The sequence below is a fragment of the Zootoca vivipara genome, chromosome 1 (genome assembly GCF_965207765.1).
Source record: "Zootoca vivipara chromosome 1, rZooViv2.hap1.1, whole genome shotgun sequence".
In the NCBI taxonomy this organism is placed as follows: Eukaryota; Metazoa; Chordata; class Lepidosauria; order Squamata; family Lacertidae; genus Zootoca; species Zootoca vivipara.
The window spans coordinates 96,277,477-96,294,777 of NC_142582.1; the positions used below are offsets into that span (position 1 = coordinate 96,277,477).

General features: G+C 39.0%; 1 protein-coding gene across 6 annotated transcripts in view; it reads left to right on the forward strand.

Annotated features, from left to right (window-relative positions):
• The window catches only part of MEIS2 (Meis homeobox 2), a 227,198-nt gene that overhangs the window by 37,669 nt on the left and 172,228 nt on the right, over positions 1 to 17,301 (forward strand). For 3 of the 6 annotated variants that reach the window (XM_088671242.1, XM_088671258.1, XM_088671246.1), the window contains exon 8: positions 13,420 to 13,521. The exons of the other annotated variants lie outside the window; for them this stretch is intronic. In XM_088671242.1, coding sequence (XP_088527368.1) covers positions 13,420 to 13,521 — 102 coding nt within the window. The remainder of the gene's footprint in view (positions 1 to 13,419; positions 13,522 to 17,301) is intronic. 6 annotated transcript variants of the gene reach the window in all.

Genomic DNA, 17,301 nt, shown 5'->3' on the forward strand with positions numbered 1-17,301 from the left:
TATGCCTCTTTCTCTGTTGTTTAAGAGTCTGCAATGAGTGCATAGACAGTGGTGGCTCAGGTAGAAAGCTTAAGGCTGTTTGCCTATAGAAGCTTCCCCAAACTGGTGCCCTCTAGATGCTTCAAACTACAACTCGACTGAGCTGCAGCAAGCACAGGAATTGTAACCCAAAACATCTGAAGGGCACCAGGCTGGGGGTGACTAACGTAGGGGATCTTTTGCATCTTCTCTTTCCACCTGCAGGTAAAAAAGAAAAGTGGAGCTTTTTCAGTTTATTGCTTGCCCTGCGTGTATTTATTATTGTGTACTGGCTTTAAATCACGTAATCTGTTTAGGGAAGTTTTTAATGACTGATGTTTCAATGTATTTTTAACCTTCCATTGGAAGCCGCCCAAAGTGGCTGGGGAAACCCAGCCAGATGGACGGGGTAGAAATAATAAATTATTATTATTATTAGTTAGACCTCTGTTCAACTCTTAATGTTAGAGAAGCCATCTGACCTGCAATCCTACTCCCTGTCTACCTCATAGTAAATCATAGTCACAGACTTGTTCTCTAAGTTTCTCCAGGGCTTCAGTTGCTTAATCGAAGACTTCTTAAATTGGAAGACTTCTAATATTGGATCATATTAAACATACATCTCTTACATAAAGATTCACTGGAAATTAGCTGAGCAGAATCATACGTGGATTTTTATTGTGGAATGAAGCCCTTTAAATTATTTGTGTGTATGGTTTTGAAACTTGCACAAACATTCAATCCACAGCTTCATAGCATTGAGTCAGAGCCTAAAATTTCCCATAAATATTATAAACAAGGTACATTCTGTTTATAAGTCCAATTTATTTCTCAATTATTGCCCAATATACCATTTTATGGTCTCCTTTATGGAGGCTATTGGAAACTTTCTGAAATCCATAGCATAACTGAATGAATTTTGTATCAGTTTCTTGAACTGGTGTACGGTAAGAACAGAGTTTAGGTTTATTTTCCTCTGTAATTAATTGTTCTGGTTCTTTCTTTCTAGAGCAAATACCCCAGAATTACATATACTTTTTAGTGGTATTGTGCTATACCGGTAGTTGGGTGAACCACAAGCTTCTTAAATAAGGGTATATGTACTTAGCAGGCTAAAGGTTAGCCACTTCAATAGAACAAGTGCAAAAATTTAGTGGGCTTTGGTTTATACGATATGTTGACCTTTTCTCACTTACTTTTTCATTTCATGTTTCTATATCAAAGGCTAAAGTCTATTTTGCATAAGAAGTACTTTGTTCAAAAATCATGTAAAATTTAATAAATGTGGCTTTTATTGTGTCAGTTCATTGCCTTGAGAAAATCATTAATGCCCCATGACTTCTTTACAATCTAAAGGTAAAGGTACCACCTTTTACTATTTCTTTATTGCCACTTTTATTTTTATTTCTTGGCATTAAACTGGGATCTGAACTATGGTTTGGCACTCATTAAGAATGTTTTAATGTAATAATTTGCATTTTCTAGAGAACAAATATTGTCTTCAATAAATGGAAAGTAGATTGAAGATTTGGAGTTTGAAAGTCAGGAACACTTTTTAATTAATTAGGCCTTTAACTAGTATGCTCTTTGAAAACTACATTTGGTATAGATTACTTAGGGGAGCTAAAGACTGGCGTTATCTGAAGAGTCCACTTTAGCTGAAGTAGAGCCAAAAATGGGCAGAAGACAAGATTTTGTTCCGGCATTGATGCAAAGCCATGTTTTGCGGTCATACCAGGGTCGGCTGTAGGTATAGTCCCGGTGGCGCGGGGTGCCAGGGCGCAGGGCTGGCAGACGGGGTGCTGCGCGGCAAGCCATGCTGCGCACTGCGAGGGCACCAGAGCGATCTCAGCGCCAGGGCGCCCGACCTGCTCGGGACTGCCCTGGGCCCGTAATTGGCACAGGGTCGGTTCTGTACTGGAAAGGGCTTCTGGCATGATCCATAGTGTTGCCCAAAGGAAGGAATATCATAGAGGTCTCCCAGCTAACGGGTACTAGAAACAGAGCAGACTAATGCAATCCTGTGGTTGGAAAGCAATTTCCAGAGCACAGCATGTTAGCCATGTAACAGCAAAAGAGAGTCTTGTGGTATCAAAGGCAAGCAAATTTATTGTGCCATAAGCTTTCATGGACTAGAGGTTATTTAGTCAGAAACACCTCATTTATGTTAAAAGGAGCGAGTTAGAAGGATGATATGAAAATTGATGTCAAAGGACACGATTAAGAAAGTATCTAAGGAACACAACAATAAGTTTGGGAAAATGGGAGACTCGATAAAAAAGGAAGCTATACATCAGTGTCAGGTTCAGTAGCTGGGAGTTAATAGAAAATAAGACCAGAAAAGGTGTAGATGATAAAATATGTCACTGGAAAATCTAATCTTCCAAATTAAATCTTAATCTGGAAATGGCCAAACTGCTTAAAACTCTGGCAGCCACATCCTGCATTACTTGCATTTCTGAACTATCTTCAAGGGTAGCTCAACATAGAGCACATTGCAGTAATGTAATTGGGATATTTTTAGAGCAGGTATTAACTGTGGCAAGTCTACCATGGTCCATGAACCAGCTGAATTGGAAATAGGCAATCCATTCTGCAGTTGCACTTAGGCCTCCAGTGACAACACTGGATCTAGGACTCCTCTCAGACCACATACCTTTCCCTTCAATGGCATGCAGGTCCATCCACAATAGACAGGCTACCCAGTTCCTGGATACAGGAACCACCAACCCATAGTACCTCCATCTTTGCAGGATGCCAGATTAAGGTGGGTTCACTTTTTCCAAGGATGTCTGAAGCAGAATGCCTGTTTGCAACCGAGCAGCACTTGTTAGAAACCTCTGGAATCCAGGGAGACCCTCCCATGGAAAAGATGCATCACCACCTCCTGTTGCACTCTCACAAGGAAGCATTCAGCATCCCCAATGGCTAGCTTTTATACTGTGATGGCAAAGGCTGAAAATACTTATGGTTGGGCAGACATCCTTAATTGTCTTGTTCAACAACTGAAATTGATTTCAAATAGTCTAACCAAATAGTATTATACGCACCTCCTGCAAATCTGCACTAACAGTGACATCAAGTTCACTGTGAATTCAAGTGATTTTACCTTCATAGTGCCTTAACTTGCCCAAGGCCAAGGCCATAGTCTTGTAGATGCATGTGCATTTAGTCAGAGAATAGCTCCTTTCCCCTAACTGCACTGTGAGATAGCAAGTGGTTTTGAGAAAAATTGCTTGGAACACGCAGTGAAATAATATTTTCAGATTTTACTGACACCCTTGACAGTGAATCCTATCCTGGGATAAGATAGCAGGAGTTTCATCAATATTTTTGTCATGTTCAGTGTGATGGTGATGGTGTGATCATCTCTATGCCTGACAACACCAGCCTCTTACCTGTGTGATTTTCAGATACTTTGCTCCAGATCTGGATCTAGAAATTATTTCTGTCCTTTGATAACCTCTCTCTAGTTTTTCATAACTGAAGATAAATGCCATTTTTATGCAGCACATTGTTTTCAACTCATCCCCAGTGTTTGAAGAGGGCATAAACATATGTTGCAGGGCTGTAGATACTAAATTGCCAAGCCTGGCACCAAATGACCTGCTGGAACTAAATGCCAGTGCAGAACATGTGCTTAATTTAACAGTCCATAACTGTGTTTTAGAACACTGACATACCTACCCAAAGGAAATCTCATAAAATGTAGGTCTTTAAAGTTCAGAGATTAAACCAATGAAACTACAGATGGCTTTTAGGATGTGCATGTTCATTCATTCATTTTAATCCAAGAGAGGTAAAAATGTATGAAATATGAAATGTAAAATCACAGATAATCTTTTTCCTGGTAAGTATACTTTGGTGAGTAGTTTTTTTAAATGAAAGGAAAAAAATAACATTTGCAAAAAGAAAACATGCTGCATTTTACATGAATGGTAAAGCATATCTGAAATTATAAGCAACCTTTCTGAGGGTATTTATGTGAGCCTTTTACATTATATCTTATGGCTCCTTTCAATTCTTTTAAGGTGTGCAATTAGAATACTGCTTATCCAGTTATCTTTCTTCATGTATATTCTACCCGTTTCTGTTTTATATCACAGCACTTAACTAAAAGAGAACTTCAATGGATATCTTCTAGGGGGAAATGCTAATATAAGAACTTCTTTGCAAACTGCCTTGCAAAGGGATGGTAGCTTTGCAAAATAATGGAAACTCCTGTTAATTTCAGTGGCGTTAGGAAAGAACAATCCCAGATTGTCCCCAGGGCCGGCGCGTCCATTTAGGCGAACTAGGCAGCTGCCTAGGGCGCAAAAATGGAGGGGGCGCTGGCCAGCCTGCCCGCCGCTGTCCCCAGTGCCGCCTCCACTGCGCCTGTCAGCTGTTGAGCGGCTTCAGGCCGCTCTCCTGAGGCGCGCACGTGCCTCTGGAGAGCGGCCAGAAGCCGCTCAACAGCTGACAGGCGCAGTGGAGGCGGCACCAGGCCCGCGCTCCCCGCATGAAGCTCCGGAGGCGCGTGGGAAGCGCGAGCCTGGGGCCACCTCGCCGCGCCTCTCTGCTGTTCAGTGGAGGCGGCCCCAGGCTTGTGCTCCCTGCACGAAGCTCCAGAGGTGTGCAGGGAGCGCAAGCCTGGGGCCACCTCGCCGCGCCTCTCAGCTGGTTTTTATTTTATTTTTATTGTTTGTTTTTATTTGTTCTACTTTTTATTTATCTTCCTATTTTTATTTTTATTTTTTCTATTTTCTATTTTTCTATTTTATTTTTTTATTTTTTATTAATGGGGGGAGGGCGCGCCAGAAGGTGATCTCGCCTAGGGCGCAAAAAACCCTAGTACCAGCCCTGATTGTCCCCTGTATGTGGTAGCTCTTAGATGTGTTTTCGGCAATATAGAAAGCTCACATAAAAACAAAAGAACATAATAAAGTTCTACTGTCATATTTATAGGTGCTTGGGCTAGGTGACCCTCAGGGTCCCTTTGAACTCTACAGTTCTATGATTTTATTATGTTAACTCAGACATCATAATGGATAACTTAGCAACAGAAAGCTATCGTGTTACTGTGGTAAGTTAGCAAAATTTTATTTATATACCACTTTTTTTTTGTCCAAAGGTCCTCACAGTGGCGTACAAAGGTTAAAATACATCATAAAACACAAGTCAATCAATCAAATTGAATCAAAACAACTGGCACAGCACTTTGTAATCCTCTCCATTGTACATGATGTCTTGTTATATATTTTGAGGGGTTGGGGAAGGAAAGTGATTAATTCTTCCTAATCTTCTCTGTATCGTTCCAATTTTAGTGTATATACTGCCAAAGCGAGCACGAAAGTGATTAATTCTTAAAGCTTAATTGCTTGCAGTTTTCCTTTTTAAAAGAAAGAAAGAAAAGGGACTGTTTCCCAACTATTTTATTGTTAGATTCTCTGGAGTATGTGGGATCTATAGAATAGAAGCCTATAAACCATTAATGTGGACAACTAGGGGAGAAAAACAATAAATATGATATTATATAACAACTTTTGGGTTTGGAAGGGTTTTACTTAAGTTTTCCCCATACTTGTTCATACATTGTTTTGATAACAGAATGTCTTTGAAAACAAGTTAGGTTCCACCTGCCTTACAAGGACATTGTCTGTAAATGTAAAGTTTTATGTACCTCAATGGAGAATAGTGCATTGTTAAGAGCAACTGCAAGTATCACATGGTACAACCTTTTGACAACCGAGTGTCTGCTGGAGACATCTGTGATGATGACTTTTTGACCTAGAAAAGAATGCTCTGAAGGTGGGGGAATGCAGCTATCAGGCCTGTTCTAGGCAGTACTGAATAAGCTCACAGAGGCTCAGGCACTTTCCTAATTTACTTTTCCATTTCAGCACAGACTTGTTATGCCAGAAGTAAACAGAATCATAAAGCGTAAGTGAAAAAAAGTTCTGATTGAGACCACTGTAAATCAGGAAATAAAAGAAGCCAGGGTGATACTGACAGGAAACCAACATCTGTGAGATCAGAACCAGGCCTCAGTATTTACATCTGGCATGGGAATTCTTTTTCAGCTAGGACTACATTCCCTGTGGAAACCCTTTGTGGGGGGCCGGCATTACAAGAGAAATAGAGCCCAGGCCAAACATGGAGCCCCCCCCTTCTCTCCCTATTTCACACACCCTACTTTCCATTCCATTTCCTCCCTATTTTTCTCTATCTCCTCTTTATTTCTGCTCCATCCACTCCTAGCTTTCCCACCCCCACAATTAGGCTTTTTTTTTTAAAAAAAAAACTACCATTGGCACCAATGGAAGCTTAAATAAAATCTAAGTGAGGTGTGTGTGGCAGGGTGGGAAGGGGAATTATAGCAGGCTGGGAGAATTCCTCATTATAGGGAGAATTCTATTCTAGTTCGGCCATATAAAAAACCTGTGCAGGAAGGCTGGGAATGGAGCTTGTGGGAAAAGGGATGTTGGAGGTGGAGTGGCATGCAAGATCTCACGCCTGCTTCACACTCCATCCCATGTGTGTTCTTTGAACCCCTTAAAAGAGCAACAGAAATACCTCACCATGTCTGTCTGTTGTAGGAAAAACACTTATGCAAACTGATCCCTGAGCAGGGCTCTTCTTTTTTCGTTTTATGTGTTAGTCTGTGAACCATTGCTCTAAAAGCACTATTGTAGCACTGATCTTTGCAAAAAGAAAAGCAGTAACAATTAAATTACATATCCTATACTCTGAAAAATGTTATCATCCTTCCCGTTCACTAGTATTGGTCCTGTGTGATTCTTTAAACATGCCAGCATGTTGGCAGTGCCTCTCATTGTAAAATGTTATAATGTTTATTCAAAGGCCACCTCTGGCTGTCTGTTGGTCAACACACATTGATTGCCCTTTTGTTGTCATGGGTGTTGCGATTACTGTTTGCAAGCATTCATGGCACTTTTTTTTTTTAAAAAAAAAACAACTTAAGTGATATTGTTGATAACTTGTGAAAAGACAGTCGCAAATATTCCATTCTGAAAGGTAGAGTAGTCTTGAATAAAACAGGTTACAATTTCTTTTTTAACCTTAGTCCCAAAATATGCCTGCATGCTTCAGTTCTGATTTCTCAGCTAGTTGGGTCTCAGGAGGCCTTATTGAGTGTTGTGCAGCTCAGGGAGCTGCAGCTGTATGAAATGGGGAGAAATGTAGTTTGTATGAATTGTTCTTTTACCTTGGTTTGGGTTCAGAATGGCAGCTGCACTCCGACTTTGTGTGCGACAGCACAAAGGACAGCAAAAGTGAAAAGCAAGTCAGCAAGTAGAGAGACAAAAGCAGCGATCAGCTAATACAGCTCCACATGGCCTGACTAATTTATGAGAAAAAAACTGTTCTGTTCATTGGATCAGCACTCTGAGGAGGCAGGTGGAATTGTAGGAAGTTTTCATTGACTCTCTTGAGCAACTAAGGAAGCCACTAGAGATTCTTCTCAGTTTGAACTTTATCAGGGTCTACGCTTAATCAATAAGGTATTGGAAAAAGAATTAATTACTAAAGCAGAATAAAACAGCTGCATTTTAAACTAAGGATCTATCAATTCAGTAATCTTCCAGTTACAGGCTAGGTGCCGTGAGGATCATTTTGACTTCATGTAATGAGGAACTGAGGGAGTTTCCTCATGAACAGGCTGGGAATTCACATTAGCCTATTTCAGCTATTTGTCATCAGTACAACTCATTTCTCCCCTTCTGAATTATAGTTTGTGTTTGATATACTGTCAAACCCACAGAATTCCCATATTCATGGTACTGAAAGCATTAATGCGGAAATCATTATCACCATGAGAAAAAGTCTTAACCTTCCTGAGCCTCTTTATTCTAAAGCCTGTGGCCTGAGTGGTTTCATGCCGGACATACCTCTATTGTGCTCATTGTGAGGGTCAGGGACCTGCCTGTTGAAGAAGCAGTAATTTGAACAGAGCCTGTAAATGTTTCATCTGTAATTTCCATAATGGTGAATTTCAAGGAGGGCTGAGAAGGGTTATGGGAGATGAATTAGGTTTTTAGTGAGCTCATTAGGAAGCCAAACAGAGTTTAGACAGCAAGGCGGTGAGTGTGGCTGTAATCAGTTCTGCTCGCTTTGTTCCCTGCCTTCGGGACATTTTTTCAAAAACTTCATGGCAGGGGATGATGAGAATATAGTGAGCAGAGGCTACAATCTGATGGTTGACTTGTTGACTTGTAAACCTCTTAATTCATTTTTTGTTCAATTTAATCTTTTCTTTCTTAAGGAAAATTGGTTGAATGTTAGCCTTCTTTGCACTATTCACCTTTTAAATTATGCTCATTTTGAAGAGCTTGTTATGCCTGAATAAACATGAAATGACTTGGCATTTTCCCATAAGAGGCACACCCATTTTAACACCATGTATTTACCATTCCTGGAAATGTCTCATTAACTTCAGAAAATCTGTGAGCATGATATTTTTGGGCTACTGTAACACACCTCTTGGCAGTCACAGAAGGCAGTTTGGTTAATGCCTCATAATATCAATTTTTATTCTCGACATGAAGGAAGGCTCTCTATAGAAAATTGATGCAGTTTGCTCAGCTAATTTTCATGCTCATTCCAATTAATTTAACATGACCCAGATTTTCTTCCTCGGGCTCATCCTGACTAATTAGTAAGGCAACACCTAGAACAAGTTCTGTTTAATAACATTGAGGAACACTAGTTGTGAGTGATTTTGATGCTAATAAAGATATTCACTGGTGGGACAGATATTTGATGTCAATTATGGTATGTAATTTAGAAGTCCCAATGTGCTACAGAGAGTATAGGAAGGCTAGCAAATCACTATGGGGAGATAATGGTGTTTTTAAGTCTTCCACAGCACCTAACTACCCTGTGGGACCAATTAGGGTGGGGTGTGTGTGTGTGTGTGTGTTTGGTGCAACTAGTAGCATTGCCAACTAATTCTCCTGTAATGAATGGGAAGGTGCTGTTTAGGAGTCTGGGAACCTTCAAAAATAGGTCCATGTCGGATATTTATTGAACTTTATCTTACAAGGTAAAAGCAATTATGAATACAACTGCTTCAACAAAAAAGATGTCTTCCCCAGCGACTTGATCTAGGCTTCAAGTTTTTTTGTCATTTATATGAATCCATTTCTCTAAGAAATTTTGGGTCTAGATGTTGTTTATAGCTTTTAAAAAGGCACTTAAATGCAGATGTGTGTTTATGTATGATCGCTTGTTTCACATATTGCAAAAACAATACAATAAACAGGACATTTGGAACACTGTAACTAATTTTTGTTTTGGAGGCTGCAAAATAATTTGGGAATATCATATACTTGTTTTTATGAAAGCAAACAAGCCAGATTCTACTGTCTCGCAGCTTAGTATAGATACATTTTTACCAGTATTTTAACTGACATTGGAAAAGGTTTTTAAAAGAGTAGAACAATGGAATTTGGTTCCGTGAATTATATCATGCCTGCTTATGGGAATTGCTTCTTTTTATTTTAAAAGCTTACATATATATATTCTTGGATTCTTTACCCACAATTATTCACTGGCTCTCTCAATAGACACAATTTTTTTCTGAAACTTTGCAGTAGTTATTAGGTATGGCTAATCAATTAGCAACTCACTGGAGCTCAAAGCCAGCATGGCATTTGTTTTTACTCAAGAGAGAGTACATGGCCATGCGAGGACGATCTGTTATTACCGTAATATAATGGAGGCAGAGAATAAGTGAGAAAGTACAGGCAAGTCCCTCTATCAGAACGCTCATTATCCACAAATTCAGTTATCCTAGCACAAGGAATTAGTACCCAAACCTCGCTATACACGCCACAGATTCAGATATCCAAACAGCCAGAGTTTGCCCATTTCCTTACTTGTCCATGTTTTGCTGGTGGGCGACAGCCATTTTGGGCAGAAACCAGGAAGGAAGGGATGGAGGGAGAGAGATGAGACAAATCAGAGAGCAGAGATCAGGCAGACCAGTTTTTGTCTCTCTTTTGTTGTTTGGCTGCAGCCATTTCAGGAAGGAACTATGAGATGTTCACCTAATGAACGATTTCCTAGGAATACACCATGTTTTGAAAATGGGACCCATGAATAAATCTTACACCAAATCATGGGATCTATGGGTGGTAAAGATCTTCAGAGTCAGGACATCTGTTCTATTATTCATCTTCCCCTGCCTCAATAATGTAAGACCAGTGTTAGCCATGATTGTGCCAGTGTAACCCATTACTATACAGTTTTACTCATCAAATTCACAAAGATTTGCTCCCAAGCAAGTGTGTATGGTATTTTATTTGTTTGTACAGATACTTTTATACCAGTTTTCAGTGGAACTTACAGTATAGTGTTAAAACAAAAAAGGCAACAACAGATATTTAGAAACAACGATAAACAAAACAACTCTCTCTCTCTCACACACACACAGAGAGAGCACAATCAGTACAGTGGAGCAAAAATAGATCAGCAGTAATAACTCATATCTCTTACAAGCCAAGGGCCTGTTGGAACTTGACATCTCATGGGATAGTAGGTTCTAAAGCTAAGGCATAGCAACAGAGAAGTCTCTGGCCAGTATTCCTGACAATTGAACCTCAGGTACTGACATAGCTGCCAAGTTTTCCCTTTTCTCGCGAGGAAACCTATTCAGCATAAGGGAATTTCCCTTAAAAAAAGGGAGAACTTGGCAGCTATGGGTACTGACCTCATTGAATGTTTTGTATTGAAACTATAGTGACTGTATCATCACTTCTTCAAGTAAGCAGAATAAAATTCAGTGAAATAAGCTATCATCGAATACCCATATTTCCTATTGTGTTTCTCTAAATGCAAATAGTGAAATAATAATCATTTTCTCCCTATGCTAACTTTTTGTAAATAGTACTCATCAATTTAATCATGAACTTTGATAAATAACCAAAGTAAAAGATGCATTGCTAATATCAAAACTCTGAGCTACCATATTGATAACAGATCCTTTTACAATAAAATCAGGGAGAACTCTTTTAAGATGCACACATATCTTAGTTCTATATATTTGTGACCCCATTAAGCTTAATAATAGTTATTTTGTCAATGTGGTAAAATTAGATAGAAACATCTGCAATGTGTAGGTTCTTCAGTGGCAAAATTAGCCCCAGTTAGAAGCAGCAACTGTATAATTTTGTAGTTGAAAAATGAAGTTGACTATTTTTGTGGTGATCTCTGACTGGTGTTGGAGCACGACAATTCTGTTCTATTGGGTCAGCAATGAAATGGTGCAAAGTCAGCTGATTCTTTTTTTATCTCATCAAGAATGTAAGAACTATTCACTAAGGGGAACGACTCCCTTGACTTGCATGATCATGAACTGGAAATTTGCTGTATCAGCATATTTAGCTAAGAATGCTACTTTACTGGTGGAGCTGAAATCTGATCTTAGAGCAAAGATATTTGGCCTTGTGTTGTGTTACTTTTTCAAAGACAAGTTTAATTGGGGGGAGGGGGTGCTCCTGAGAATGCCTCTTTATGCTCTTCAGCTTCTTATAATCACAACTGCTTAGGACCACAACCCAATATGTACTACATTTGGAAGTAACTGTAAACTACATGAATAAGCTGCAGAGGCCTCAAGCTTTCACAGTTCCTTTCCTCTGATTACATGTGCCTGGGAGGAATTCAGAAGCTTTTACTTTTGTTTTTTAGTTTCCCATTTAATCTGAATTGTGCATTGTGATTTACACTAACGTAGATTTGTTTAAATAAACCAGCTTCATAATCTATGGTTAGTTCAAGTAAGTCAACTTCATAACCCATGGTTAGTGTGTTTATACCATTTGCCTTGGTTCACTTGGAGCTGAAAGTGGTTTTCTCAATACTGAAAGTACAAACCTCTGAAGTCATTCTCTTGACTGGGCAGCAGAGGGGAAAGGGAAATGCATGAGCCTGGGGCATGCTGTGGCTTGTTCATCAGGTGCTTAACCATGGTTTAGCATTACATCCAAATATGCCTTAGATTGGTACATTCAGGGCTATTGATTGCAGTTGAGTTGAGCACAACTTATCTAGCACACCTAGATTGTGACCTAAATGTGTATCATGGTGAAAAAGCCAGCCTCATTAATTTCAAACATCAGGGGGAGAAGAAGGAAGGTGCACTTTCCTAATTTGGGACAAATTTGTTTGCAATAATTTTTGTCACACAATAAATTAACAAACCTTACCACAAGCCCATGCTTGTCTCCTCTCAAGTCCCGTTGAATTCAGTGAGACTTACTTCCAGGTAAATGTATAAGGTTGCAGCCTTAGTCTTCTTGGCTTCCAGTCCATAAATCACAGATGTGTTTTATAATAAAAATACACTTATTCTACCTTATTAAGTCTTGACTGTGCTGTTCTCTATCATTATTTCTCAAAATTGGATCCCCAGACTGCAACTCCCACCACCCCTGACCACTGGACCTGCTAGCTAGGGATGATAGAAGTTGTAGTCCAACATCAGCTGGGGACTCAAGTTTGAGAATTCAGTGGTAACTGATGTCATGCCTTCCAGATGATGTTTGAATCCAACTCCCATTATCCCTGACGGTTGGCCATGTTGGCTAGGCCTGATGGGAGTTATAGCTGATGCAAAGTGGGGCAAACACATGTCAATAATCTCTGCTTCTCTTTTTCTCTCTGCTGCAATAACCAAGGGCTAGAGAGAGAGAGAATCAGATTAAAGCCACAGCATGGGAGTAAGGGTGGGTTAAGCCTTTCTCCTGTGGTCCCTCAGTTTTCCTTTTTGTCCTGTGGCAAAAAGCATACAGGTATGTATATGGAAGTAAATCTCTTTGAACTAAAAGCCAAAACAAAACCCAACATGGCAATATATCCAACCACAAATCACCTAGCATCTTGCCCACTTTAGCTCTTAAAAAAGCAATTAACTTCAGTGTGAAGTAGAGTAAACTTTTTGCATGTCACATCAGGAAAATGGTTATTTATGTAACCCTGTTGAAGCCCTGTGACTTATTTGCATAAAAAAGAACATTTCAATAAATTCCTATAATAAATGCTGCAGATTTTTGTTAGCGATGGTAATTTTTCCAATTTATATTTACTAATACTGCTATTAGTTTTGCTGTAACAGGTTTAAAGGTCTAATACTGTAGATGTAATGCAGTTGCTAGATGTATCCAGTATTAGTGTTTTTGTACATGAACCTCCATTCTCCATGTAATAGTAGCTACAGAGTTCAACTTCAATAAAAGTGATTGCTGTCTTGTCATCCACTGGCTTCAGCAGCTTTTAGATAGCAATGTATTTCCTAAACCAGAAAAAATAAAATTTATTTTTGAAAGTTAAAAGGTTTAAGTTAAACCTGCAAAAGTTTCAGTGTTCCAATTTAACCCTTGACATTCTGGCATTTTCCAGACTGCCAGCCAAATGAACACTTTAGGAGGAGGTGTATAAATATGTCTGCAGCACCCAGAGAGTTAATCCACCCCATTGTGCATAGGTGTTGGAGCTCTTATGGTATGTAAGATCGTATAAAATGTAGAGTTATTATGTATTCTCCTTTAATATATGCTTTTTTCCAGTAAGCACCTTTTGAAAACTTAGGTTTTCTTATTGGCACTATTAGATATGCATACATGAGGGGCTGGGACACAGCTGGTATTACACCACACTCCAGATTTAGCATGCAATGTCTTCCTCTCATCGTTATGCCACATTCAGTGTCACACTCTGAATAAGATTCCTAGCCACAATGTATGCAGCGGAGTGTTCCAAACTCATTCAAAAGTAACAGATTTGACACAAGAAATGGAGCCACCACTGATGAGCTGTATGCCTGGTGAGATTGGCTGAGATGCATTGTCTCAGACTGAAAAAGAAATCTCTATCTAAAGTGAGCTGGATAGCATTATTTGCAAACCAATACACTGGGTTTGTTTCTCTCCAAACAGACTATATGTGGAAGCCAAGGTCTGGTTCATGGCTTGATATGCATGGTTTGTTTGGGAGAAACAAACTACAAGTGCTAGTCTGCGCATAATTCTGAGCCAGATCTCTTGAGTTGTTTCCTCTCAGCTTGGCAAAGAGAAGTGCAGGGAAGGCGCAGCAGTGATGACTAGGGTGCTGCTGTATCACAGCAAGCCATGGTTTGCTTCTGACTATGGTTCACTAGTACACGCAAACAGGACCACTAAGTTAGAACCACCACCATCACCTCTCCATCCTCCAGTGGCAGCACAAGCAACCTAGTCCCATTGAGGCCCAAACATGCCCAAGAGATACGACATTCAACAGCCATTTAACCACCACTGAAGCTACTGTGACTAATTGGAGCATTCGCAGCAGCTACCAGTCAGACATATATTTTGTCATGGGAGGAACAAGGTAGTTCAGGCTCATTGTCCCTAGCAAGGAAGCTGTTGCAGCTGCTTCAGACAGTAACTTCAGATACGGCAGTTCTTGTGTGGCCTTTGGGCAATGCAATATTTCAACATAGAGTTAATTGGGAATTAGCTGCCAGGATTGGGGAGTGATGGCTAAGTGAATGCAGTATGGTAGGGTTCTATTTAGCATTTGTTTATTTAGAATGCAGGTTATATATTATTATTAACTTTTTAAAATTTTAAATTAAATTTTATTAACTTTTGAAAAACCACTTAGCACCTGCTTCATTGTAAAGATTTCATGGCTGTTGATAGTATGGCCTGTGAAATTATACTCAGTGCTTTTTTTTCTGGGGGGATGCAGGGGTACCCATACCCCTAAACATTTTGTGAATCTAAGTTTGGCCTCATTGAGTGGCAGTATTTCAATATGAGTAGGAAAATGAGAGTACCCCTAAATATATTTTTTAAGAAAAAAAGCACTGATTATACTGCTGCTAATACACAATGCTCACTTCTATAACTTTTGGTGAGCTGGAGGTGGTGTTATTCCTCCTAAAACAAGCTGTTGTGCGTTACTGCATTTTTCATAATAATGCTTTATGGAAGAGTATTTCATTTCAGCTCTTTTAGGGTCAAACAGTTTTGCTGCAGTTTTGGAATATTTACATTCAATTTGCATATATAATCCTGCTTTCAGGTAGTTAGCTGCTGCATCATCGTCATTGTAGTGACACAGACCCAGAAAAGATTCACAAACAGACAATCTGAGAATGTTTTGTTAAATATATTGTAGCAATTTAAGATTCTCCTCTAAATCACATCAGAGAGCTTTATAATTCATAAATAGTTCCTGGTTTGACTCAGAGTGTTCTGTTGCTGTTACAGTTGCAATACTGTGAACATATGGATTGTTAAATTTTGTTAAAGAAATTATAACATCGGTAAACAATAGTTACAAAACATAATAAAAATGAAGTTGAAATTATATATAAATTCATACATACGCACACACAAATTCAAGAACTGTCATTTTTCTAAAAGTGGCTCAAAGTGCTTTTACATGCCATTGTTAGGTGGTTAAAATTTTATACCTGAGTAATAAAATCTTAAAATTGAGGTTTCTAATGAGAATATTAATAGAGCACCAGTAACATTACTGTACTAGGTACCATTACAACAGAGATGGCCATTATATAAAAAGGCAATGGTACTTAACTGCATGTTTAACAATGCTTTCTATTGTAAACTGTTCTTCATAGAAATGTTCCATTCACTTCTTTAAAAAAAATACCCATTTTTTCAACGATGAAAGATGAAATAGAATAATAGAATTGCAGAATTGGAAGAGACCATGAGGATCATCTAGTCCAATTCACCCAACATGGGGCTTGAAGCACAACTTTGGGATTAAGAGCCTCATACTGTACCAACTGAGCTATCTAGCTTCATAAAGGAACATGTTCTAATCTATGAAGCAATACAATGTTTAACATCATAAATTATCCACTCATCAAAGAAACAAACAGCATTATTTCATAATGGCAACTTCAGATTGTCAAAGATCACAGGTGTATGCAGAAACACTAAGCATGTGGTAACTAGCCACTTGATGGGCATAATTAGTGGCCCTAATCATGGAAACATAGAATAGTGGTGTGGAAGGGATCCCAGGGGTCATCTAGTCCAACCCTCTGCAATGCAGGAGTATCACCTAGATCATACATGACAGATGGCCATCCAACCTCTGTTTAAAAACCTCAAAGTAACAATTGTGCACTTGTATGCACCACTGAAAACCCAACCAATGAGCCTTCTTGGTGCTCTGAGAACTAAGGTCAAGATTCAAAAGAGCTTGTGTTAGTACAATGGGATTTCTAAAGGCAACAGCTGACCCCCATGCTATATGACAAATACAGTAGCTCTTCAGTTATAATGTGGCATGAACAGGGGAAAAGGCAGGTAGGGAAGAGTAAGAAGTCAGAAGCTTTCTTAGATGTACCAAATCAAATTGATTCTTTGGATCATAGCCTAAGAAACCTACTGTCACACAGGCTTTTACAGGCAAGGGCCCAGAAGATACACAGAGCAAAAGGGAAAAGAAGAAACAAAATCATGGCTTACCTAACACTCAGGTACAGGTATTAGTTTATACATAATAGGCTGTTTAAAAACTGCACTCTAATGGAAATAATTGTAATTATATGGACAATTATATCCAGCTAACTCTTTAAAAAAGCTGATGAAGTAACTTGTTTTAAAAATATATGGGCATTTAACTAATTCTGTTTAACCCTTTTGCTAAAAATTGTGTTTTCCTAAATACAGTGTTTAAATAGCATGCTTATTCATAGAAAGCAATCACATTGAATTGAACTATGCGATCTATCTTTGTAGAAGCATTAGGATATACTGTACCTACAAGATGGTAGTTCCGCTGAATACAGTTGTGCCAGCCCAGTTCTAATGCCCATTGAATTATTAACTCAAGCTAAAAGAACATGATTTAATGAGGCTCTCGGTGAGAAACCAGTAAAATGGCATAGCATGGTGTTCTTTGCTAATATGAACCAGGTGTGGGAAACCTATGTCCCACCATATGCTATTAGACTCAAATTATATCAGCCAGCATGGCCAATGGTCAGGGATAATGGGAGTTATAGTTCAGCAACATCTGGAGAGCCACAGGTTCCCCATACCTAGCTTCAAAAAACCCAACACCCTATCCTATGCCTACCCCAAAATAAGTGAGACATATCTATAGGATTGCAGACTAAAAATTCAAAAGGAACACCTATTTACGTTTATAGTTATTGGAAGATAATTGCTCAAGGAAGCAAAACACTTACTAATCTTAAGTTTACAATTTTTACCTAGGTACTAAAAATCTATCTATTCACAGTAAAACAGAAAA